This window comes from Thamnophis elegans, chromosome 9 (genome assembly GCF_009769535.1).
Source record: "Thamnophis elegans isolate rThaEle1 chromosome 9, rThaEle1.pri, whole genome shotgun sequence".
In the NCBI taxonomy this organism is placed as follows: Eukaryota; Metazoa; Chordata; class Lepidosauria; order Squamata; family Colubridae; genus Thamnophis; species Thamnophis elegans.
In genome coordinates this window covers 49200586-49226942 of record NC_045549.1, presented here as the reverse complement: position 1 = coordinate 49226942, position 26357 = coordinate 49200586, and the positions used below count along the sequence as shown (strand labels likewise).

Sequence of the window (26357 nt, the reverse complement as noted above, 5' to 3'; positions counted from 1 at the left end):
CAATTGTCAAGCTAAATTTGCCATAACTATAGAGCTTTTCTTCATGGAATCTACTTCATTCTGCAAACCAAGAATTCCTGAACCAATAGCTTATTTTTATGTAGAAATTTTTTACAATTTATTGGCATGAAGTTCAGTTACACTAACCTATATGCACATAGAACATAATCTTTTACTGAGTTCTTTGATACTAGTAGAGAATGAGTCTTGTGCAGAGGAGCTTCTTCAGAAAAAAGGTAGACTTCATGGAGAAGTTGGCATGAATGAACAAGATCAAAAACCTGAAACATTTGGGGATGAAAATAAATAGTGAACCAGCTGACAGCTATTTCATATCAACTTAAAGCTCCATATTTTCCCTCTTCTTTTTAAAACCTGCATTGTAGAATATAACAGGAAAAAATAAAAAGGAAACATTTAGTTATGCAGGAAAGTGTTATTATCTATTCTAGGGTCTCATTATCTGCAGCTGGAAAATATAGACCAGCTCTTCTAACTAGGGGTAATGGTATGGTGTATTTATAAAGTTTTTAAATGCATTTTATACATCTGCAGACTTTTACACATATGTAAGATATATTTTACATTGCATTTCTTGTACTGTGAGAGCCAGTTTGGTGTGGTGGTATTAGGCATTAGGCTAGAATCTCAGAGACCTGAATTCAAGTCCTGCCTTGGCACAAAGCCAGTTGGTTGATCTTCTCTCAACTCTAAGAAGGAGGCAGTGGAAAACCACTTATGAAAAAGGTTTTAAAATAATTGCAAGGACATGTCCAGTCTCCAAGAACCAGAGCCAATTGAACAGAATTTTTTATTTTAGAGTAGTCTTAATCCAGTAGTTTGGTTCAGGGGTGGGTTGCTGCCGGCGTTGCTGCCAGTTCGCTTTGCTGCACGCTTGTGCGCAGTTGACTGTAAATTGTTCTGCGCATGCACAGAACATGAAAAAATTACTAAAAACCATGCTGTCAAAGGCGACCGGAGAACCAGTTCGGGGGCGTGGCCAGCCTGGGTGGCTGTCAGTTCTGCGACCAAGGCCAAAATATCACTATCGATTTAGCCGGACCAGTGCGAACCGGTAGCAACCCACCTGTGGTTTGGTTGGAATGGAACCTTGCAAATAAGCAGGGTCACCTGTGTAAGAACCTTTTTAATTAAGCATGATTTTTTAAACATATCATTTCTACAATCTACAGCAAACAATTTACCTAATATGATTATCTACATCCACAAAAAAAGGAATACTTACTGTAATTCCTATTGAAATTAGTAGATTTTTTTTTTTTATACAATATATGCAGACAAAGTGGTTTCTGCCTACTGGGTTATTTCCCCAATATTCCTGGAAAACTATCAAAGTATCTTGACATAGGAAGAGCTTTTTCTATATTTAATGTGTTTGCACAACTCTCTTAACTAAATTTTAAATTTTGGTTCCTTTCTCTGAGAAGCAATGCTAACAAAATCATCTGTTTGTGGTTTCTTTACAATTATGCATATTAACTGAGCAAAGGACAAAAAATATTTCCAGCTAGGTCGAACCAGAGCATATAGACTTTGAGTTTCTAAACAATTTACTCACCTGAATTTTGTGGTTCCCGCTAAAAAAAGCCAACAGAAGTTGTCCATTCATTGAAGAGGTTAGTATTGGTGTATCCAAAAACTCATCAGAACTGTACACCACTTTTTGCAAGGAAAGATCCCAAATTTTAATGGTGGTCTTGTCAGACACAGCCACCAGCCTGTTGTCCAAACATACCGTGATATCACTAATATTTTTCCCAATTTCATGTAGAGTGAAGACCGCTTTGCCAAGAGTCAAATCCCACATTTTCAAAATACCATTCCTGGAAACTGTTGCAGCTACGAGCTGTTTCTGGGTTTCTCCTATTGCTGTAATTCTGTCCAAATGACCTACAGATTCATGGCAGCACAATTTTAGAATTTTCTCACAAGTAGAAGATTGATTTCAATAAAATCAGCCTATTGACCTTTCTTTGCAGAGAAATTAATAACTTTTTAAAGCCACATTGTTACAGCTGGTGTGATAAATACTTTGAAAATTATGCATGCCATATATTTAATCAATAACTTCTATTCTATCTTTAGATATCTTAACATCTTGACATGAGAGGAGCTTTTTCATATTTAATTTGTTTGCACAACTCTTAACCAAATAACACCTTTTGGCTTTTCTCTCTGAGCAGTGATACTAACAAAATCAAATTTTGATTGTTAAGATTAGTTTTACTTTTCCTGGTATGATGGTAAATGTGAACACAATGAAAAAGTGAAAATTAATACTTATCTTGTGAAGGACTACTAGGTTATTTCTTCAGATATTTCTGCTCATTAATATCAAACATTATAGAGTATCAAAAATAAAAATATTTAATACTTCAGAAAATCAGAAATATTTTAGATTAATGAATAAATCCATGTACCTGACCCACAGAATGTTATTTTCTGAAGGATACTGGTATGCTAAATGTTTCAGTTGGCCATGATAAGAAATGTCAGGTATTCACACCCAAGTGTTTAAAGTCTCTAGGTAATCAACTCACCATCTCCTTCATGAGGGGTGTCAAACTCAGGACCACATCCGGCCCATGATGAGGCTGAATATGGCCCGCATGACCATCCTGGAAATTGTAAGGGTCCAGCCCACGTCACTTTGGCCTGGCCCACACCATCCCGGCATGCATGTGTGCACATAGGCTCAGTTCTCCATCACCACGTGCAGAGCAACTAAAGTAGTCTGTGGGACTACGGTAAAAAAAATAGTTCAGATCTTCCAACCTTGCAAGATCTTTTTTTTTTTTTTGCGAGAAGTTGGAAAATATGAACTATTTTTTTTACTGTAGTCTCAGAGAACACCCACCAGCCAGGCTCTGAAGCGCCTCAACTACCTCTGCAGCAAGATGGGGGGGGGGGACTCTCTAAACTCTGTGTGTGTGTATGTGTGTGTATGAGAGAGAGGAGAGGTGTATGAGAGAGAGAGAGGGAGGGAGGGAGTGTGCAATCCCTATTGGGGCATTCAATCTGCTGGCAGCAGGGGGGGGGAGCACTAACTGAGCAGCTGTTTTTCTCCTTGTCCTCCCCACCTACACCAGCCAGCAGGGAGCAGGTTGGGCAGTGCAGGCTGGCTGGTTGGGGTAGGGGCAATCATTAAGTGGCTACCACCACCAGCAGCTTAAATACCCAGACTGAAGCTAGAGTCCGCTGCGCCAGGGAGAAGTGAGAGCCCATGCTGTTCCACAGAGCCTGTGCTGCTTGAATGGGGAGGCTGAGGAGAAAAAACAGCTGCTCAGTTGGCTCTCCCCCACCCACCCACTGCTGCCAGCAGATTGAATGCCCCAACTAAAGCAGGGATTGTGCTCTCTCTCTCTCTCTCTCTCTCTCCCTTTCTCTCTCTCTCTCACACACACACAGTTTGGAGAGCCCCCACCCTCTATCTCTATCTCGCTGTGGTGGCAGTTGTGGCACTTCAGTGCCTGGCTGACAGGGCGCTCCAGTAAGCCGGTGCTGGGCAAGGGGGGGGGAACTCTGCACACACACCTCCGCCGTGCTTCTTGCTCCACCACCACCCCAACCCACTGCTCAGATGGCTCCTGTTGCCCATGCCACTGCCAGCAGCTTTGGTGCCCTGTACAGATTGTTCTTTCTCCCATACACACACACACACATACATACACAATTGGATTGTGTTCTCTCTCTCTCTCTCTCTCTCTCCTCTCCATTTGCATGCAAGCGTGCTCCATGGGACAACGTCTCATTAAGTATTTAAGTGGAAAGTAGTTGGGGACGGGAGGAAGGATCAGGAGACCGGCAAACATTTTTTGTGCCAAGAATGAAAGTTTCTGAACCCTGGCTCTCTGTAAAAGAGGATGGGTGCCTGAATCTGTGCACTATTATACCAGGAGTGTCCATTCTTGACACAAGAAACATTTCCCAGCCAACTCTCCTCTCCCTTCCTGAAAGCAAAGGCAAAGAAACAGAGAAACAAAGAGAGGAGACAGATGTTTGCAATGCAAGTGAGTCCTTGTGGCAGGAAGGGAGGGAGAAGCATGAGGTATTTTTGTGGGTTGGGGAGGTCTTGAGGGCCTGTTTTATCATTAGCTCCTACCCCCCACCCCATTGCCTTCCCCACCTGAGATACCTCATGTGCACATTGGTATTCTTGATTTGTGACCTCTTAGGAAAGTATCCCCTCCATGTGTGTTGCAAACAGCTATTTCCAGTGGGGAAAACAGGATAAAGAGGGGAAGAGAGCAAGGAAGGAAGGAAAAAGAAGGAAAGAAAGGAAGGAAGAAGAATGAATGAAGAGGGAAGGAAAAAAGGGAAGGAGGGAGGGAAGGAAGGAAAAAAGATAGATCGATTATAATGAGAGAGAATGAGGGTAAATCCTGCCTTAGCACATGGCCACCAGCAGCCTGCTGCCTTTTGCCATCCCCTTGTCCCTCCTGACCTCTCCTGGTAGTCTCCCATCCTATGACTGAGGATGCTTTGGTTACAAAGCCAGGTCTCCTCATAAGGAGATGGAGGGGCCTCCCTCTGACCCACACACTTTGCCCTCCCACACACACCATGAGCAACCTGGCCAAGGAGAGTGAGCACAGCAGCAGTGGGAGCTGGCCACGCCCACCATGGCCAACCCCCCCCCAAGTCAACCACAATCCTGATGAGTTTGATCTACATCAATCTTTCCCAAAGTATAGCCAAATATAGGGAAAAGGCTATGATTATAGGGATAAAACTTTTTTCCAACCTCTAAGATTAGAACTTCCTGAAATTATAAGTTCTGGTTTGGGTTTTTTTTCCCCTCCCCCTGCCCTCTCCCCTGCAAATGAGATAATCCAGCACCAAGTCGAAGAGAAATTTGGGTTGGCTGATCTACACAATTTCCTTTCCAGGATTTCCAGGATTTTTTTAAAAAGTCAACAAAGAACTGAACACAAAAATATTGCAACTATCAGCAAACAAAACTGAACACAAACATCTCTCAATTCTTATTTCTGTCTTGATGGCCAGATGGATTAGAGCATCAAAGTTTGCAGTCAATTGATTTATATTTAGAACCGCTCTGTTCAAACCTCAAGAGCAATAAAACTGATTAAAGTCAATTAGTGGAAAGAAGCAATTAGCAACTCCACAGTAAATTCTTAAACAGCTCTGAGAATAAAGTCTGCTCTTGTCTTATAAAAATACAATACTGTATTGGTGCCTCCTTTATAACTAGAGGAAAGTTTTTTTTTTCACAACTGAAATCCTATCACTAATTGTACTGCATTGTTTAATGCTATGCAAAAATTGATTCATACCCTTACAAAAAATAGTGAGAGTTGTTTCCTTGTGCCTGGTTGTCATACATAAAATTTTAAACTGTGAGCTGTTCTACAAAGTAGCACCTGGTGCTATCAGAGAGTGCAGCATTGTGAAATATTGTATTATGAAGTATTGTAAAAGCATGAAATCAATAACACATGTCAGAGGTAGATTGAATAGCATCAATGCTAAGAAATGATACACTCCAAAAATGAATTAAAGATTTATCTTTCTCTTTTTGTGATAACAGTAATAATGGTTGTAAATAAAAGATGGTTAGTTAGTTTGCTTCTTGTCCAACTATTTGCTTTCAGTACCAGCAAGTTGAAGTTTAAAAGAAAAGAAATTCGTGATTATAATAACCAACTATTTCATTAAATTGGCAGATTGTTCAGCACACTTACCGTACATAATAGCAAAGTTGAACCAAATTGCAGGTCAAATACATTTATATAGTATTGGCCAAATCTTACGGAAAGCAGCCTATATAAAATTCTTCATGAATTAGGGATTAAATCATTTATGAAAAGATAATATTGTCACCTTTCAAAAAACCACAGAGAAGTCCACCAGGAGCTATAAGGCAAGAGGTTGAAGGTATAAGAACAGGAATAGATGATTTCTGACACTGGGATAAAAGAACTGGCAGGTAAAGGTATTTTTTTGGATCACCTGAATCAACATGGAAAAATATATATTAATAATAATACTGTAATATACATCTTATACAGGAAATATTACACGGTACATTACTGTTTCCAATTCTTAAAAATTAATTTTTTCAGATATAGAACCTCTGGACCTTTTCTATCAAAAAGAGATATAACTTTCAAAGTTTAATTATTAATCCTTTATCTTCTATAATTAAAAACCTCCATATTGAATTTTGTAGCAATTAGAGGTAAGAGGTCTCTCAATTAATATAAGATTGGCTTAAACATTGTTATAAAAAATTCTCTAAAAATAACTAATGACTAATTTCCCAATGAATTCAAATGAACTATTCCTCCCCCAAAGGTGTAGCTATCAACAGAGCTCACAATGCTAAAGAGAAGTGTGTCTTCCGTAGAAGAGATCCGCTTTGGGACTCCAATAAACATTTCAATCATCCAAATCAATAAATCAGGAATTCTTTTAAACTAAAGCTAAAGAACTGAATTGCTTCGTATCCTTGCTATCCTTTGGAAATGACTAAACAGTTATTTTCGAATTCCTAGATAGCTCCACTCTGCCCCTCCTGTTGTTTGTTATATATTTAAACTATAAATGTTTTCTACTGTAAACCTGGGTTTAGGTCTTGCTTATTTGGTGAATCACCCTATTAGATTTCCCTTGTGCACTCATGTTTGGATGTTTGCCTGCAGCTTGTTTTATGGGACTAATTCTTCAGGTATATATGAATAGTATAGTTTAGTTCTGCCTTTGCTGTTTATATCCCAGTAGTGACATTTACAGATTAAAAACCAAAACATCATAAAGAAGTATAGAATCAGATTTTTTCTATAAAAATCAGAGGCTCATAATTTGCTCTACCTGGTGCTACTGGTATATCAGCTGCAACAATCTGATGAAGACGGCCTATGAGCTGTGAAGCCATCTGGCATGGATCTTTTATTAAAACCGTCTTAGACAATTTGAGAGTTTCACTTAATAAGGGTAAGTCAGGTATAGTCCTGTGGGGGAGCCAGAGAAAAAAATGCTCAGCATGCAGTTTTGATTTCTTTGCCCTCATAGCAAATGTTTGTACATGGTTTTTATACAGAAGCTTTCTAAGCCTGAGCTATTGTATTTCTTATTCATTGCATAACAAAATGATGAGTAGAATATAAACACAAAATAGTTGAGTGACAAATAATTAGTGTTGAAATACTCTTATTAAGAGTAGGAAACATGATATTAAGTGAGTTGTTGAACTATTTTTTCCCTTCATTATTAGCCAGCAGGCACACCAATCAAGGCTTAGGGGAGTTCAAAAACAACCAGTTAGCGTTCTTTGAGAAGATGGCATACAGAACTGATAAAATAATGTCTACAAGTTCTCCGGCCAGGCTTTATCTGAATGTTATTTTGATGTATAGTGAATCTCTAAAACATATTTCAATGTAAACTACTCCAGACTTTCCATAGTTGATACCCTCTGGAACCGCCTAGTTCTAGTGGAATTACAAATTCTAGCCAGCTCAAAATGATGTAGTAAGTGGGGAACAATGAGCTACTTCATTATATTAGATTAATGCAGAATTCTATTTTACTTTTGTGAACTGACCTGTCAGCATTAATAGCTGCTCCTAGATCTTCTTCAATACTGACAATTGATGAGGCCCAGGATTTGTACAAAAGAAATTCATAATTAAAGAGACATTCTTTAATCAGAACAGCAATATTTTTTGATCTGATGAGATGGTATGGAGCCCCAAAGATTTTACGGACATTGAAGTTGTAGCTGGTCTTGGATCCTTTTTTTAGAGTCCAGGCCAGAGGCTGAAATATTGATGGTTCGCTGCACTTCCTGAACTCCTGTGAGCTTCTACCCAGGTAATAGTCAGCAAAAATAGCATGTAGTGATATTTGGGAATCTTGTGATTTCAGGTATCTTTGTATGCACACATGCTTTAAAGATATATGAGCCCAAGTAAAAACATATGTGTTATCAGTTCTTTGCTCTCTCAAATCCTCTCCAAGATCATCTAAAATTTTCAGCCATAACACTAGTGGAAATGCTGACACTGAGCTTTTTTGGAATTTATTTATTTCTTGAATGACTACAGAATCCATTGACATGAGGTTGAGCAATTCTTCCTGAGTGATGCCATTTCTTGAAAGTGTCAAATAAGCTGCCATCCTTTGTATAATTTGTTCTCCATAAGATCTTTCCATTCTGCTCAGCCTCCAAGAATACATGTCAGGTATACTTTGAGGGAGATACACCTCTTTGTCAGGGCTGAAAGATGTCCATAAACAGGATTCCTTATAAGCACAGTATAGGTAAAGTGGCAATGGGCATGCTCTGCATGCTTCCCTTAAGTGATTGAACTGATATTGAGAGAGTCTTCGATGATCCTTTTCGAGCCAGCAGGTGATAATTTCATTGATTTCTTCAAATGTTAAAGGAGGTATTTGAAAAAAATGTTCTTTCAAGGTTATTTTCTAAATAAAATAAACATACCTCAGTTTTTGCACTGTTATTACCAATCACAAAAGAAACAGGATCACCTTTGCTAATCAAATGCAAGACAACCTAATCAAATATTAGAACAAAGGAAATTTTACATTACAGTGAGATTTTTCTGTCACTTAATCCAGTAATCACAGATTTGATTTTCAGGTTTACAACATAAACTCAAAACTCAGCTGAAATTGTGCATGTTTATTACACATGTTGCACGTGTGCACAAACCAAAGTAGGTTTACATTACACTGTGTATAGATGAACAGGAGCAGATCTTTCCCCTTAAATCTTGTCTTCCTGAGTTCAATTTCATAGCATTGTTTCACCAATTCTACCTAGTACTAAGAGACTGAGAAAAGACCAAAATACCAGGGAGATAAGACATGAAAAGCTTTCTGTTGGACCCACCCTTCATCCTGAACACACACACTTTGTTGTAAATATTAATTTAAAAGAAAAAAGTCCTCCTTTATATAAACTGCTCATTTTCATTTTTATCTTTGTATATGAATGCAAAGTTGAAATTGAGTCTGAGCTTAAAAAAATGAGCAAAGGAAATTTTGCATTGCTTTATTTTTTCCAATTTACATTAAAAAATTAGATTTGAATGTCAACAGGCACAACAAAATCATTGGTCTATTATCATTTTGTCTAAGGAACATAAAAACATGACAAAATGAGAAATGTGCTGGAATATAATATATTCTCCATAATGTTTAGATAATTTAACAAAATTCCACAACACTGGTTAATAGAATGTTGTGATAAGGCTGGTATATAATTTTTCCTGAGTACCTGAAAGAACAAAAATAGTATTTTACCACTCTTTAAGATATTCTCCAATAGCAACTTCCAAAATTTAAACTTTCCTTTTCAATTATTCAATGAATCTAAGTTCTGAAAATGTGCCTTATTTTGCCCTAGGGTGATCGGTGGACATTTTTGTGAATCCTATTCTGCTCCAACCAAATTTATGACTGTACTATAAGGCAACAGTCACCAACCTTTGCGGCTTGGCTGGAGGGATGGGAGAGAGGAACCAGGCTGCATGAGTGGTGGGTCAGTGTGCAGACAGCTCGATTTGCGGATGCAGTGGGCCGGCAGGCACACATATGTGTCAACCCATCACTTGCATAACCTGGTTCCAAATAGGCCCCGGCCTGGTAGTGGGCACCTTTGAAGCAAAAGCAACCAGCAACATAATAATTTTGATTCCTTATAACAGTGGGCCGGGTGTTGGGAACCCCTATTATAAGGAATCAAAATTATTATGTTGCCAGATGCTTTTGCTTCAAAGATGTCTGGCAGTATAAAGCTTTCTTGGAATTCCAACTATTTTGAAAAAATATGGAATGAAAAACAATTAATACAGGAACTTCATTTTACCTCCAGCTTTCTTATGCATGAAATGCTTGATTCTGAGGAAGTAGAAACAATAAAATGCACATTCTTTGGTAATTCAGGTGGTATCCAAGAAAGGTCAGCACCATATTCCTCTGATAATTCATCTATACTATCCAGGCAGATTAGGAGTGGCTTGTCTAGTGTAGCAAATTCCAGCAGAGAGGGAAATTCTTCTACCAGTCCCTCAAAATCCTTTTTTGAGAAACACAAAATATGATTAGATAAAGAGTTCTGTCCTGTAGGTCAGGACATGATGGCTATTAGAAGGGCTCTGCTTGCTTAAAAATTACTCAGAAGAGATATTTTGGAACACACGAAGACTGTCCGAAGGGCCTTTTTTCCCCCTAAAAGGCAGCTGAGCTTTCTTAGTTTTTTTTAATTTCATTTTTCATCCAAGAAGTTTCTTCAATTCTTCAGTTCTTAAGCTTCTTGGATGAGAAGTGAAAAATTGTAAAATTTTAGGGGATGAGACTGTCTTAAGAATGTTGATAAGTACTATACATTTTGAGAATTATCTATATTAGGCCTTTTAGGAAAATACAATTTTGTCTAAATAAACAGCAGGGTCAGGCCTGGTAAAGATGTGGATGGGAGACCATCAGAAAACCCTATGGCTGCAGATGATGGTAGGAAATTTCAAATCAAAACAATTCCTAGAAGAAATTGATGGAAATGCCCTTTTTCTTATTTTTGCCCCCCGCCCCAAAAAAGCTGCAAAGCTTTTCTGGGTTTTGTTCTACTCAAGGTATCCATTTGCCCTAGAACTCACAGGGAGCACTGACCATCTCAGTCCCAAGGTTTGGAATCTGCTGCCTACTGCTTTATATGAAAAAGCATGAAGACATAATAAAAGTGCATTGGTGCTTGATCAAAACAAGGAGGAAATAAATAATACCTCAGATAAAGTAACAGAAACATTGTAAATGTCAGCTATTTGGTAGCAAAGACTCAGAAGCAGCCGTCGGACATTTCTGCTTTCTCCAGTTATACCAATAAATCGAAGCACAACTCTGAGATTCCTGGGTCAAAAAGGAAGAAATAAACAAACAAACTCTCCCTGTGGAAAAGGCTCTTTAAACTGCTAGCTTGAAACATTAAAGCCTTTTTGGTTTGGGTCAGATTACTTGAAAGACTGCCTATCTATAATATGGGCCCTGTTACACAAAATAGGGGGATTTGGGGCAACAATATTATTGTGCCAAACTATTTTTCCAATGGGAGATCTTTTTTCCGTCTGAGTGAATTCACTCAGATTTTTTTTAAAAAATTAAAAAACACATTAAAAAAAAAGATCAAAACATCTTCTTAGCTTTTATTGCTTGAATTATCTTTTATTTCAGAATCTGCTAGAAATAATGTTTTGTGCTTCATTGTGATCCCTGGTACATTTTAAGAACTATATTTTATATGTTTAGAGTTTTTTCAAGATTCTATACTGATGGTGGCCTATCCCAATTCAATAAATAAAATAGTTATACTTAAGGTGACCAGAAGTCCCGATTTTGGCGGGACAGTCACGATTTATAACAATTTGTCCCGGGGCATTTTTAAAAAGTTCCAATTTTCTGGCTTCATGTTGAAAGCCCAGTGGATTTGCTTAAGAAATCCTAACCAGGGCAAGACAAAAGACACTCTGTCTAATCCCTCTCTCTATCTCAGTACTTTCATTGAAGATATTAAAACATTAAAGCAAGAAAACGGACCCCCACCCATGCCCCTTTTACCTCATTTTATAAGAAAAAATGACCAAGTACCATAGAGCTCCAGGAAATACTTGGCTAGAGAAGCCGCGAGTGTTCCTTCCTGGATTTTCCGGAGGGGAGGGGCACGGAGGTTGGAGGTCGGCTTGTGTGGGAAAAATGGTGGCAAAGTTTCTTTGAAAAATATTTCCCTGACTAATTTCACCATTTTAATTTGCTCAGTTCTTTGTATTAAAATCTACATCATTCTGGATTGACTTGGAGTGCAAGCCTGCTGGTAAGTGAGCTGGGTTTTTTTCTTTTATTTTTTTAATGTATTTTAATAATATTTTATTTATTGTGCATAGTCTTAGACTATTTAAAAAAGATTCTATCCAAAATAAATTGAAGTGAAACCATTTTTAAAAATTCTTTGCACAATACTTTGAAATATATTGTGCATAGAATTTTTAAAAATAGTTTTACTTCAATTTATTCTGTGTGGAATAGTTTGAAATGTTTTATTTCAAATTATTCTTTGTGGATTCTTTTTTAAAATTGTCTTAGGATATTTAAAAAAAGATTCTATCCAAAATACAAAATACCAGCTGAAGTTATTCACTTAAGAACTGTGGCAAGAAAGGTGGTATAGTGACCAAAGTTACAATGGCATTGAAAAAAGTGACTGATGACAATTTTTCACACTTAGCAACCATTTTCACATTTAGCGACCGTTGCAGCATCCTCATGGTCACGTGATCAAAATTTTGATGTTTGGCAACAGTTACAATTTATATTTGTAAATTGTAGTTATGTTGAAATAAAAATATATATTACAATACTATTTTTGCATTGTGTGAAAATTTTTGTTGCTCCATACAAAATTTTTAATCAAGCCCCCCCCCCCCACCCCGGTCAAAGGTGTCCCTCTTTACCAATCTGAAAATCTGGTCACCTTAGTTATACTATATATGGCATGTTTTTAAAATAACTACTTTTAAAAAAAACTGTGATTATTGAACTGACTTGAGCTATTACAAACTTAATATGTATTTTCATTTTTCAATATAAAGTTATTTTACATAATTCAGAGGACTTTGGGATCCAAAATAAGCTAATTCATAAGAAGCAAGCATGCCAGATAGCAGTAAGTAAGATCTGTTAAGAATTTGTCCAAATTCTATGTTGACTTTTTTTGAAGATTCATTTTTAAGCTACCTATATTTCAGGACTTAACAATTCTTTATATCTCTGCCAGAAAGGAGTGCAAATAATTATTCTTACCCAGAAATCCAGTTTGAAGCCAAAGAAGCTACTTCTGCAATGATCCCACTTTTTCCCGAACCTGCCACACCACAAACCACAGTTACTTTTCTGTTTAAAGATTTAACCTGATTCTTCAGCTTGCTCAAGAAGTTTTGTCTTCCTTTTATACGTTTAATCCTGTTTGCAGTGGAAAAGCATATTTTTGTAATGTCATAGCATAGGTGAAAGTTGCAATTTTTAATTAACTTAAACAAAACAGTTCATCCCAGACTTCTAGCAGAAGGCTTTCTTGAACTAAAATTGGAGTCTTCTGTCCCAGTAACATTTAGAAGTCTGCTTTTAGACTGTTTATAGGAGTATTAATACCCTGCTTTGCACTTGAACAGGAAAGGGTTAATGGAGCCAGAATAACTACAAATATATTGTATAGCAGTTGCAAAATTGGTAACCTGTAGAGCCCTCCTTTCTTAAGAGAAGCTGTAGGTAAAAAGCCCAAGGAAGTGCTAAGAAATGCTTGGCAAAAACTACCCCTTCTCACCGCAGCCCCCAAGCAGGGTCCAGCCAAATAGAATGGAAAGCAGCATGCAACTTGGCGAAGACGCTGTAATTTTGGGCTAATATAGATTCATACTAAACCAGACCTAAATATTGCAATGCACCAATAAACCTTTAGTGGCTTGCTAACATTGGAAACCAGTCATCCAATCTCTGCACCCCTGGGACATGCTCCAATTAGAAATAATGTAAGCAAAATTTGTTATTTGTTTAGTGTTTTTTAAGTCTGCATAAGTAAAAAACAAAACTAAAGGCAATATCTATGTTAAAATCGTTGACATGAGGCTGGTTTATGGGCATAATATAACAAGTACTCCACTTTCTGCTCCTATTCCTCCTTTTAACTTAAAATCCTCAAGATTTTTCAAGTGGGTGGTGATGGCACAACATACGGAACCATAAATGAATTAACCATATTTGATAATACAGTCTATCTTCATTGTGTAATATAAAACAGAAAACTTGACTGAGTAAAGAGTCCACTTAAATATGATCAGCACTAACAAAGCTGTTGTGACCAAGGCTACATACTGATTAGCACTTCTTGTGGGACTGAAAGCTATAATTTTCACTCCTACTCATGCAGCTGCCAGTCTGTGTTGAAGCAATGAAATGTTTAACAATTCAGGTGGAAAGGCTATTTGCAAATTAGAGTAAATACTCAAAAGAAATATTTGCCCCTCTCTGTTTAAAGTCAGTTTAGTGCATGCTACCAGGAAGAAAAAAGACTGCCAGTCTAATAGTGGAATAGACTGAAATGAATAGACAACACAACACAGTTTTTACCTGTCTGATTTTACAGCTCCTCACAAAAAAAAATCCAAAAACTACACTAATGTTTCATTATTGTATTGTGATATAACATTAAAAGTATGCAACACAGTATTTTTTTTCTTGGGGAATCGCCTGGACGCTGTTCAACTAAAGGGTTGACTCTAGCTTCCTTCAAACACCCACAGTACAAGAAGCTAATAAAGATGTATTTATTTATTACGGTACCACATATATTAGTGAACCCTTACAACTCATTTCCACTTTTAGTATATTCCCTTTAATAAAAATATTTCTGATAAGCAATAAAACTACAAAACTTACAAGGCCTGATAATGCTGAATGTGTTCCAGAATCTCCTCATCATTAAGAATGTTAAATTCTTGCTTTCTTTTAGTGCATAGTCTTTCTGGAATTTCTTCTGAACTGATGAATCTGATCAAATGGAAATAGAGAAAAATAATTTGTATGTTATAGTGTCCATGAGTCAGGGGTGGGTTTTAGGCGGTTCGCGGCGGTCCCCGTGAACCGGTTGGTCGGCAAACCCAGAGGTAAGTAACTTCCGGGAACGTTGAAGGGTCCACCCGCCTGCCCGCGTTTCTTACCCGGTTTTGACGAGGTCTGCGCTTCCACGCATGCGCAGGACGCATACAGAGCCTGCGCGATCCTCCAGGAGCAGCTGGAGCATCGCACAGGCGCTAGTATGCATGCGTGCACTGCGCGTGTGCACGAGGACGCCGCTGGCCCCGTTCCAACCGAACCGGTTGGAACGGGGCGAGAAACCCACCCCTGCCATGAGTGTGCCCATGCACACTCACATGGGCATGTTGAAGAAAGTATCCAAGCTTGCTTTGCTTTGCTCTGCTTTGCTTTGCTTTAAGGGATTCCCAATTCCATTTGAATTCAGATATATCCTAGATTATTTTGGATTAGTCTGATTCAGTATTGGATATAAGGTTTGGTCCTTTGTGCAGTATTTATTTGAAATTACCATTTTCACAAAGGTGAAGAATGGTTTAATATCAGTAAAGAGAAACCTATATGTACAGCACAGACCTCAAAATATTCAATTAACAATAGCAACCACATTTTTTTCAAAAAGGTATTACTTTTAAGCATCAGTTCATTGAATATTACTGTTATCTTCAGATCATCAACATTTATCTTTTCATATCTTATGGGTTGAATCCAGGGGTGGGTTGCTACCGGCATTACTGCCAGTTCAGCACACAAAAATTATTGCACGCATGCACCTAAAACGGTCTGTGTTAGATACTAGCGTCAGTATTAGAGGCTTTACACATAGGGCATCCTGGAATTGTCAGGATGAAGTCTTTGGCCAGGAGTTACGTGTGGTAGCCTAACATGGGCAGGGAGATCAAAGAATGGGTGACTACCTGCACACTGTGCCAGGAATCACACTGTGCCAGGGTGCATATTGATTTTGCTGGCCCAGTTCATGGCCAGACATCCCTCGTAGTTGTGGATGCCTACTCGAAATGGCTAGAGGTAGTCCTGATGACCTCCACTATGGCAGAAGCAGTCATCAAGGTACTACGGAGACTTTTCTCCATGGACGGCCTGCCCGATGACCTGGTCTCTGACAATGGGCCCCAATTCACGGCCATGCAATTCAAGACCTTCTTAGCAGCTCAGGGAATCAGACATGCCCTGGTCACACCATTCCATCTAGTCTCCAATGGTCAGGCAGAGAGAATGGTGAGATCTGCAAAAGAGGCCCTATCCAGGATGGGCCCGGGAGATTGGCAAACACGGGTTGACCATTATCTCTTAATTCAACATATCACGCCAAGTGCCACTACAGGGAGAAGCCCCTCCAAGCTTCTCATGGGTCGCCGGCTAAGGTCCCACTTAGACCTGCTACACCCAAACTATTCTGCCACATCGCCCCCTGACCCTATAAGCAAGATTCGGAATTTTAGCATAGGGGATTCAGTTCACGCCCACAACTACGCCAGGGGGAACTCTGTGGATTCCTGCCACAGTGATAGGCATCACCGGACCTCACTTTTATCTTGTAGAGCTCGAGGATGGTCGGAATTGGAGAAGGCACGTTGACCAACTCCGTGGCCGCCTCTCCAACTCCACTCTTAGGTAACTCCTGCATGAGTTAGCCAAAGCCCTACCCAAACGAGCAAGAACTCTCTGCTTCCACAGACAGCTCAAGCCCGAGGGTTCCGGGAAACCTATCTGGTTGTGTTGCAGGCCTGCAGCGAGCTTCAAGCGAACCGGCTCTAGAAGCTCCAGCCGCGGCTTGTGAAAGATTCCAGGAGCTTCCACCAAGCGGAGCTGTGGAGCAAACAGATCCGTCCAACCTGTCCAAAGAACACCTTCCGACTGAACTGCGCAGGTCTAGCAGAGCTACTAAAAAGCCCGCCTACCTGTGTGACTACATAACCAGCAGGATTATTCCATCTAAGAGGGGAGGGGTGTTAGATACTAGCTTCAGTTATAGTGGTTTCCACCAACGTCCTCTCTTCCAGCAGGAATAGAGGTTTAATCTATTGGTCGAAGAGTCTGAGAGCTCCCTATAAAAGGGCTGCTGTCAGACTCAACGTTCGCTGGATTGTTCTTGCTTGTTGTATTATAATAAAGAACTGTTGTTGCCTTTAGCCTTGTGTGCCTTTCCATTACCCGATCTAACAGTCTGCGCATGCAAAGAATGTTACAAAAGTTAAAAAAAAATAATCATTTATGCAATGAAGATTGTTCTGCGCATATGCAGAACCAAAAATAAAGATAGCGCCACCGACAATAGAATCGGTTCAGGTGCATGGGCGGCCAAGTTACTATCTACTCGGCCGAACCGGTAAGAACCCACCTCTGGTTTTAGGGATAAGTTATGCATTCAATGTCTACAATTCTTTTCAAAAAGCAGATATGAAGCTAACCTGTTGAAATGATTAACAACAATTTTCTGAAAGTCATTGCAAAGGCATTCTAGGTAGTAGGCATGGGACCTATTCCTGTTGGGATTGATGCCACCTTTTCCCCAGCTAACATTCTTCTTGTAAATATTTATATGACGAAGCTGTAAAGGCAAATTAACTATTAAGTTTCTATTAAATTAACTTTCCTTCTATATGAAGGAAAGTGTTTGCAAGTAGATTAACACAAAAAAAGATCCAAAGCTTCTTACACTGTTTGACTGAAAAGCAGACATAGTATATAATGGTGAATAAATGCTAAACAAATAAAGTGATAAGTTAATTCCATTAACTATGGTCTGTAGCTGATTATGAAATCAAGATTTTCAGCATACTCAATACATTTTTTCTGCCTAGCCAGAGACCTTAACAAGCTTTACAATACTATAGTAAGATGCATTACAACTCTCAGATTCCATAATACTGTACATCAATGATGGATCTTTAAATATTTCCATGTGAAAATTAGGGTACTTTTAAATTTAACCTTACTTGTATGGAACATGACAACCTACGCCCATTTGATAATCCTACCCTAGAATGAATGCTTTTCACAAAGTTTTGATGTTCTTCATTAATACTTTTGTTCACTTCTAGTGTTCGTGGGTGGATGTCAATGTATTTAGATGCCTGGGGATCTGACAGATTACATTGTAAGTCAGTTATATTTCTTTTGAAGCAGTGACAGTGATCCTCACGTGTTCCTTGAACTTGGAATCCTTGATCCACTTCCTGCTGCAGAACTTGGAAAACACAGAGAAATCAATTTAATATAATAAACCTCTCCTTGAACAAATATAACAAAATACCATAAGGATTGTAGTTTGGATAGCTTCCTCACTTGTTCTAAGCAGCATGGCTGCATCTTCTTGACCAAGAACAATTGTAGCATATTCCTGAAGTATCTTGTGCAGCTTCTGGAAAGACTCCAGCCATTTGCTTTTAGCTTGCTGTCTGTGACTTGGATCTTTACTGAAGATACCTTTGTACACTGTGCTGGGAAGACAACATGAAATGTACAAAGTATGAGAAACCACTTTCAAATTAATAAGACCTTCTTCCCATCTTAATATAGTATACACTTACTCTAGTGACAAGTGAAAGCAACTACTGGAGAATTTTCTTTAAAATGTGTTATGGATGAAAGAAATATGGGGCCATAAAGGACAATTGTGTTATTCTAGATCTGGGACTGCCTCCCAAAGCAATACATGCTTGCTTGATCGCTTTTACTTTAAACACCCAAAGAAGGAAATAAAGGAAAAGAAGCTAGTATAAATAAATAAAAATATAAAAGAAAGTTCATTTTGAAACATCATATTGATACAACCATTAGCTTTGAAAATCTATTAGATGGTCCTCTGAACTATAAGAAACTTTAGAACTAGAGTCTTAATGTTTTGTTCATTTCATAACAGAAGAGAATATTCTTCAAACAGTTAGGGTGTGTGGCACTTACAGTAACATCTTGCATTGTACCTGGAAAACATTAGTACAGATCTTTTAATGTGGACATCAGTTGCTAGCCTACCTGTTGCATTTTGCATCAGTTGCAACTTTCATACACCTTTCAGTTATCATCACATAAAATAAATAAAAACAGGTATAACAAGTATGAGTAATTATCACAAAAAATAACCAACAAAAAATGACTGCAAATGGCACCCACCCACAAATGTTTAAAAGTACTTTCCATCCAAGCTGCCTGCTACCTAGGAATTTGATGATACCTGAAATTAATCAAGGAGCACTCCCAAATTGCGGATCTGTTCTTTCAAGGGAATGCAACTCCACCCAGAACAGGATAAATTCCAGTCTATGAATCAAATTTCCTATTGAAAAAAAAGCTGCATCTACTGTCATGTCAATATTTGATTCTAACATGCTTTCCACCCAGCACATTGCTGAACTTAAGCCAATGTTTAAAAGCACAATCGCTTTCTTGGGGTTAAATGGTGATGATCATTTGAGCCAGCTATCATCAGCATACTGAAAATCCCACTGAAAAATTGTGCTTGACCTCTTCCTGCAGTTTCATGTTATGTCAGACCACATACAGCACAAAAGAGAACACTGTTTGAAACCATTCACGGGTGGCCTAACTCTGAAATAATAATCCCTGAGCACCATCTTCTGGTGACAGGATGAATCAGACACCAAAAAATAATACTCCCAAAACTAATCCCAGTCAAAAAATCTATAGCATTATACCATAGTTATAGGTACAGAAAAGCTCAAAAACTCAGTAAAAAAGTAGAAAAATTTTCCTCACTCCTATACGATATTTAGTATTGGTCATGCAGCCAAGTGACCAAAACTGTTCTACAGAGCTGAAAAATTAGGCAGAAAACTAGTCTTCTCCAGATATATCTGGACATTGGGAGGTCATTAATTTCTTACTTTTATCAGAAAGAGACTAAATATCATTTGGAGAAAGATGGAGGAACTCTTACTTCAATCTGTACCCACAGGCTTGAGTTCTCCTAAATTTAACTTTAATCTTCTAGAAACAGAGTTAATGCAAATTTAATTTACCACAGTCATGCAAAATATGCACTGAATCAAGTGAGATTATTCATGAAGGCATAAGAAAAATAGCGAGCTTAGTGTTAATAAAGCTCAAATGAAGAAAGACTGTATATATTTCAAGATAGAATAAGAGAGTTGGAAGGTTTGCTTTGCTTAACTTTGGTTTAGGGTATTGCATGTATTTAATATCTTTCTAAATAATAGCATATAGTATAGTTTAGCATGTTATGCAATTGAAATTACAGGGTGAGCTGCTTTGCTTCAGCTAGCTGCCTCACTGTCACATGCATTTGATCTTCTTGCCTTGATGCAGCTTGCTTCAGTTAGTCAACGTCTAAGCAGAGCAATATGAAACAAATACATGAAACATATTTTCAAAGTAACACACAGCCTTACTGTAGGGAAGGGTGTCATGCCCTGCAGTATCTCATAATATTACTGGGCTGAAATTCTGTTCCCCTTTGATTGCTGACTAGAAATTATAAAATAAATCTTGTAGGCAGTCCACAAGATAACCTAGTCAGTGGTATCAAACCAGTCCATGAGAAGCATACTCCTCTCCTTGAGGTTCCTGCAAGAATAATTTATTAGAATAACCAATGCCATCAGGCAATTAAAAAATCAAAACCCAACCTACCAAATAGGTTGAAGCTTGTAAACTGCAGGGATGCAGTTTTCATCCAACTTGTACCATTGATTCAAAAGCTGAAGTTCTTTCTCATATTCAGCGAAAGTCTTTTGGGTGAATAGAGAAGTACTAAGCAAATCCAATTCATTTGAATTAATCACTTCATGTTCTTTTTGGCTGCTTATCTCAGCTTCAAACTCTTCCGTTGCATCAGGTTTCTGGAAATCCTCAACAATTTCACCTTGACTTTCATTTCTCTCTACTTCGATTTCATCTTTCAAATCAGCAGGTGGTATGTACTTTGATGTTTTGATATTCAGCTTCCTACTTATCACTGTGGCTTTAATTAACTCAAAAATTTCCTTGCTTATTATTTCTGGAAGAGAGAGATCATCATACTTCTGGCCAATAAAAACCTGAAATGCAACATAGAAAATAATTTTCAAATGATTCTTAGCAAACAAATTATTATTTTTTCTGAAGCTGACGGTATTCCAATATATTTAATATATTGTACCAATTGGAAATTAAACAATCCAATGAAGCAAATATTATGAAGATGATCCAATTAATTTTGGTACATAGGTGAATTCTGCTTTTTCTTTCATCTAGTAGATTTGCAACAGAAATAGGTTCTTACAAGCAAAACTTTTCATTAGTTGGATTCTTTAGTTGGCTGGTTTCAACTATGGAATATTGAAAAGAAGTCATAGGGCTAGATTAACAGACTAACAGAGTTGGAAAGGACCTTGGAGGTCCTCTAGTCCAACTTTCTGTTGAAGTAGTAGGAAACCTCATATCATTTCAGACAAATGGTTGTGCAATGTCTTCTTAAAAACCTACAATATTGGAGCGCCCACAACTTCTGGTGACAAGTCATTCCACTGATTAATTGTTCTAATTGTCAGGAAATTTCTCCATAGTTTTAGTTTGTTCTCTCTTTGATTAGCCATAAATAGTGGCCTACAACCTTTTCTTCACCACAGTCCCTCTTTAAATACAGTTTATGGTCACAGATTATGGCCACGGACTCCTAAGACTTTACTCAAGATTTAAGTCACAACATTTCTTTGTGGGTCCCTGTGACAACATCACAGTCCTCCATGGGTCCACAAACCACAGGTTGAGAACCACTGGCTTTCAAAATACAGTTATGTATTGGATTCACATGTCACACTAAGTCCAAACCAAACTTTAGGGCCTAGTTTGAAGTGTAAATTCAGCCAGTTGTTGCTTATTTAACAAACCATGGTCATCTCTTAGCATGATGAGTGAACTCAGCACTAATCAGAGCAAACAAACTTCACTAAAACATATAAGACTGCACAATAGTAAAGTATTGCGAATTTTATTCAACTTACAACAAAGGTTTGGAATCCCAATTTCTGGCATTTCTTTAATGTCCTTGTATGTAGAGAAGCCATTTGATGATCATTAGTAATACCATCTTTTACTCCCCACCTTAGATCAAACACATGGAAGTCGTAACCTCTCTTTTTACAGTAGTTGTATAACCATGGAAGGGATTTCTCCATTAATGCATTTCGTTCTACTTCTGAATCTAATTAAAATAACAAAGCAAAATTGCTAAACAGTGTTATCTTGATTTAAAGCAATCCTATGCAACATCTAAAACTTTAAAGAAAAAGAACTGGCGGAGTTGCATTTATCTCCAATCTAACTGTAATGCAAGTTGTCGTCGAGTTATGACCATAACTGATCCCAAAATTTCCATTACTAAGCAACACAGTTTTAAGTGTATTTTGCGTGACCCGTCAAAACCACGTTCCACAAAAGCGCGGTCGACGAAATCGCGTATGTGACGTCATCACAACGCGACGAAAAAGATCGAAAAATTGAAATAAAAATTAAATTACAGCAAGCCGATTCACATAAAGGTAAGGGCTACGTTAAGGGTTAGGGTTAGGGTTAGGTTAAGGGTTAGGGTTAGGTTTAGAGCGTTAGAGCGTTAGCGTTACGTTTAGCGTTAGGTTAAGGGTTAGCGTTAGGTTTTTCGTTAGGTTAAGGGTTAGGTTTAGGGTTAGGTTAAGGGTTAGGGTTAGGGTTAGGTTTAGGGTTAGGTTTGGGGGGGTTAGGGTAAGGTTTTCGCTTTATTTTTACATTTTTCGATCTTTTTCGTCGCGCTGTGATGACGTCACATACGCGCTTTCGTCGACCGCGATTTTGTCGTCCGCGGTTTTGTGGTGGAACCGTATTTTGTTCCATTTCATGGCCTTTCTTGCCACAGTTAGATTAATCACTGCAGTTGTTAAGTTAGTAACACAGTTGTTAAATGAATCTGGCTTCCCCATTAACTTTGCTAGTCAAAAGATTGAAAAAGGTGATTACATGACCCTGGGACACTGCAACAGTCATAAATACATGCCAGCTGTCAAGCATCTGAATATTGATCAGTATGCTGCAATGCCCATTAAGTATGAAAAATAGTCATAAATCACTTTAGTGCCAATTTAACTTTGAATGGTCATAAGAATACTTGTATAAAAAAGAATGCCTATTGAATTATAAAGGGAATCTCTTTTAATTATTTTAGTTTATTTGAATACATACGCAAACCCATACACACACACACTATCCAGCTACTAACTACATCCAAAAATATTTAGCTTAGCTTGCATCATGTGCTGTCAGATTATGAAGCTTTTCATTTATAAAAAAATGTACCATACGAACAAAAATATAGAATTACAGATATATTCATCTTTCAGATGATACAAGAATGCCATTAGTTGGCTTCCTAATTGTTTGAAGAATAATTTTAAAAATTATTTAAATCTCAAGGAATATTCTTTCTTGTTTAGATTAGATTTTGGTCTTCTATAAAAATTTGAATTCACAAATCATTTGGAAGTACCTTGATAACCTCCGCAGATATAGATCATAAACTTTTTCTTTCTGGTTAAACAGGGCAAATGGATTCGTCCTCTCACTACATCTCTGCTTGTTTTTGTGTCTGCTGGGCTCTTCTGACAACAGATTACATCATTCGTGGCATTCAGGGTTTCCATTAGGAAAATGCTACGGGGTTTAGTTTCTTCTGTCTGGGTTTTCAGATGAGATGTAGTCAAAAAAGAGTAACCCTTGTGAACAGCCTTCTTTGCTTCATTCACTTCAGATCCATTTATGTCTAAGAACTGCAGAGACCCTGAAAGTGGGCTTTTGGACAAATATATTATTTTTCCGTTGAATTTCTTTTCCTGGATTGTGTCTTTTTCTTCCAGATGAAGAAAGTCGCCACTTGTTTGTCTTTGGGGGAACTCTCTGTACTTCTGCATTGATTTTTGTGTTTTTGTCTTGTATTTGGAATTTTCAGTGAATTCAGAGATTTTGTCTCTAACCAGAGGCTGCTCTGAACAAATATTGACAGCTGCATGGTAACTTTTGACCTGTCCTCTACTATCTCCTTCCTGCTAAAGAGAAAGAAGAGTTTTGTAATTAGATACATAAATTATACATATATTATCTACTAATAAACATACATTTTTTGTAATGAAGACAGTACTCCAAGTATCTTGTTCCTTCAGTGGAGATAGGACATTAAAGGCTTAGAAAGAATAAGACAGAGTTAAATTTTACTAATATATAGTACCCGTATTTGCAATTAGTATAAATTTGAATAAAATTATCCTTAAGTGAAAATTTATTCAAGGTTGTTGTTATTTTTTTACTTTTTAGACAAAGCAATTTCCTATGCTTTTAAATCCCACTTCAGTTTTACTTTATTTTTTCCAGTGTTTGGGATAACAAATAGAGGTACCTAGCAAAAGAAAATCCATCATTTTTCTTACTTAGACAACTCTGTGACGTGTTGGGTCATCCTTTAAGGGAAAGGTAGTAAAGTCTGATGTTACCAGGATGAATATTAAATTTTAGGCTGACCATTTTTTTTATACTACTGCCAGACAGTTCTGTGATTATCTAAGCAGAGTATATATCACAAATAGAAAAATAACTGTAGAAAATAAGATTGAACAAGTCAATATTATCTTAACTAAAGAGATACATGGAATGATCATGGGTGGACAAAAAAGCAATGGGAATGGGAGAGACTTCTGACTTCCTGCCAGCTTCCCCAACTTTCTTTGTGAGAAGCTGGCAAGGACCATTGGAAATTATCATCATGCTCTTATAACAAAGGAATTGATTCCACTCCTTTGAAACCAAGTTGGAATTTGTGATCAAATATTTTGAAAAATACCAATTCAACAGAAACAGATTTCCTTAATAACATGGTCAGCAAATTTATAAAATCTTCCAATTTTCCATTCAAACAAATTATTTTAAAATTATGCTGATTGAAGAGTGGGAGACTATACAGTTAAGCCATATGTTTTATCAATTTAGCTGTCTGTTATTTAATGGCACAACACTTTCCAAAACTATATTAGAGAAGTGAGATTTATGGATTAGTTTCTCTTACCTTCATGATGAGTGCCTCTGTATTGTAAAGGTGTCTTTTATTGCTTAAAGGGCGATTCAGTCTTTTAGCAAAACGAAAATACATTTGATTCTGGAAGGAACCAAGACAGACATTAAGAAGACATCTACTTTTCAGGTTTTTCCAAATATTTAAAGGAAAAAAATAATCACCTACCTTTAAGTGCTTCTTCACTTTCATGTCGGTTTCTTCAGTTATGTTTACATATGGAATATTCCGGTGGCTTCTTTGTTTCTAGGAGCAATTTAATATCTTTAATACTTTTAATTGGTGTTATTAATCTGTTTGCTAACTATTTTCTAAAAAATACTATTTTACTTGGATGTATTACCAACTAATAACAAGGCCATAGTGATAACTCTGTGAGTACTAAAAGGGGTTATCAATTATTTTGCTCCTTCATTTAAAGACTATTTTTTTCACTTTTTTAGAACATAGTTTTCTCTTCGAAAGTCTTATTATAGCAAAGGGACATATCGGGGTCAAAGCAGAGGTGGGTTGCTCGTGTTTGCGCAAGCACACGTGCACCATGTGACGCTTCTGAGCATGCAAAGAAGCATCCGGGTGGGTGGGCGGAGCCTCCCGCTGCCACCACTACTGGTTCGCCCAATACGGGCCCAACCGGGAGCAACCCACCTCTGGGTCACAGGTCATACTACTTCCTTTCTTTCTACTAATAGTAATCACAACTTAACCCAAGGGTCCAGGTGGTCTATGCCGCATGTTTTGAAACACAATTCACATCAAACCCATCCATTCTATGTAATGCTCAAGAATATGAGAGTGGTGATCCAAAGTTGTCCATGTCAGATAAACAATAGCATACATTGCTTCATTCTTTGATTAGAAGACACTGCTTTCCAAGGTGATTAATAACACATTTTCAAAAGCTATTCCTTAACATCTGTAACATAACTTTTCTAGTTTGTCAGTATAATTCTTTTAGACACTTTCCATATAGCCATCACTCCTCATAACAGTCAGATGCCAAAGCATTGGTATATAATTCAACATCCCATTAACATCTTTAACATTTAGAAAAAAATCCTATAAACCTCACTATATACATTACAGTTCCATTCCAAAGAGATACCAAATGACACATGATAATAATTCATGAATAAATGAACTCTCAAGAATTTTTTCATGTCCAACAAAGCCCAATATCCATACTGTACATTCTTGAGGAAGAAATTGAGTTCAACTGTAAAGAGTTTTGCAAATAAATCTCCAACATTCCGCTGCCAATAATAAAATCAGCAGATGCACAGTATTTTACTGTTATGCTCCACATAGCATTCTATATTTCATAGCAAGAATAATTGATTCTATTTTTAAAAGAAGCATGTTAATGTTTCTTATTTAACTAATTTTATCACTTTTATGCATCTGCCTTGGACTATTCTTAAACTGTTGATTAAGATGATGTGTATTCTCCTACTTCTTTATTAAGAAAGTCAAATGGTAACTCACCCCAATCCATTTTGAACACATATCTTTGTATACATGTTTCTGTGACTTTGAAATATGTGGTGATAAAAACATTTCATGGAGCATATCACTAGTGCATTTTTGGAGATTCAAGTTGCTGGAAGGCTAAAAATAAAGACAAATATGTTTAATGTAG

At 37.5% G+C, this 26357-nt stretch overlaps 1 protein-coding gene across 1 annotated transcript in view; it reads right to left on the bottom strand.

The window, feature by feature from the left end:
* The window catches only part of LOC116513194, a 37910-nt gene extending 17501 nt beyond the window's left edge, over positions 1–20409 (bottom strand). The window contains exons 1-13 of the mRNA XM_032224131.1: positions 20281–20409; positions 17956–18110; positions 17813–17857; positions 17079–17218; positions 14491–14601; positions 12859–13017; positions 10791–10914; positions 9878–10087; positions 7589–8469; positions 6856–6995; positions 5866–5994; positions 1580–1911; positions 148–281 (exon numbers count right to left, since the gene is read on the bottom strand). Coding sequence (XP_032080022.1) covers positions 148–281; positions 1580–1911; positions 5866–5994; positions 6856–6995; positions 7589–8469; positions 9878–10087; positions 10791–10914; positions 12859–13017; positions 14491–14601; positions 17079–17218; positions 17813–17857; positions 17956–18110; positions 20281–20323 — 2603 coding nt within the window. The 5' untranslated portion in view covers positions 20324–20409. The remainder of the gene's footprint in view (positions 1–147; positions 282–1579; positions 1912–5865; positions 5995–6855; positions 6996–7588; positions 8470–9877; positions 10088–10790; positions 10915–12858; positions 13018–14490; positions 14602–17078; positions 17219–17812; positions 17858–17955; positions 18111–20280) is intronic.
* Between the last annotated feature and the right edge of the window lie 5948 nt (positions 20410–26357).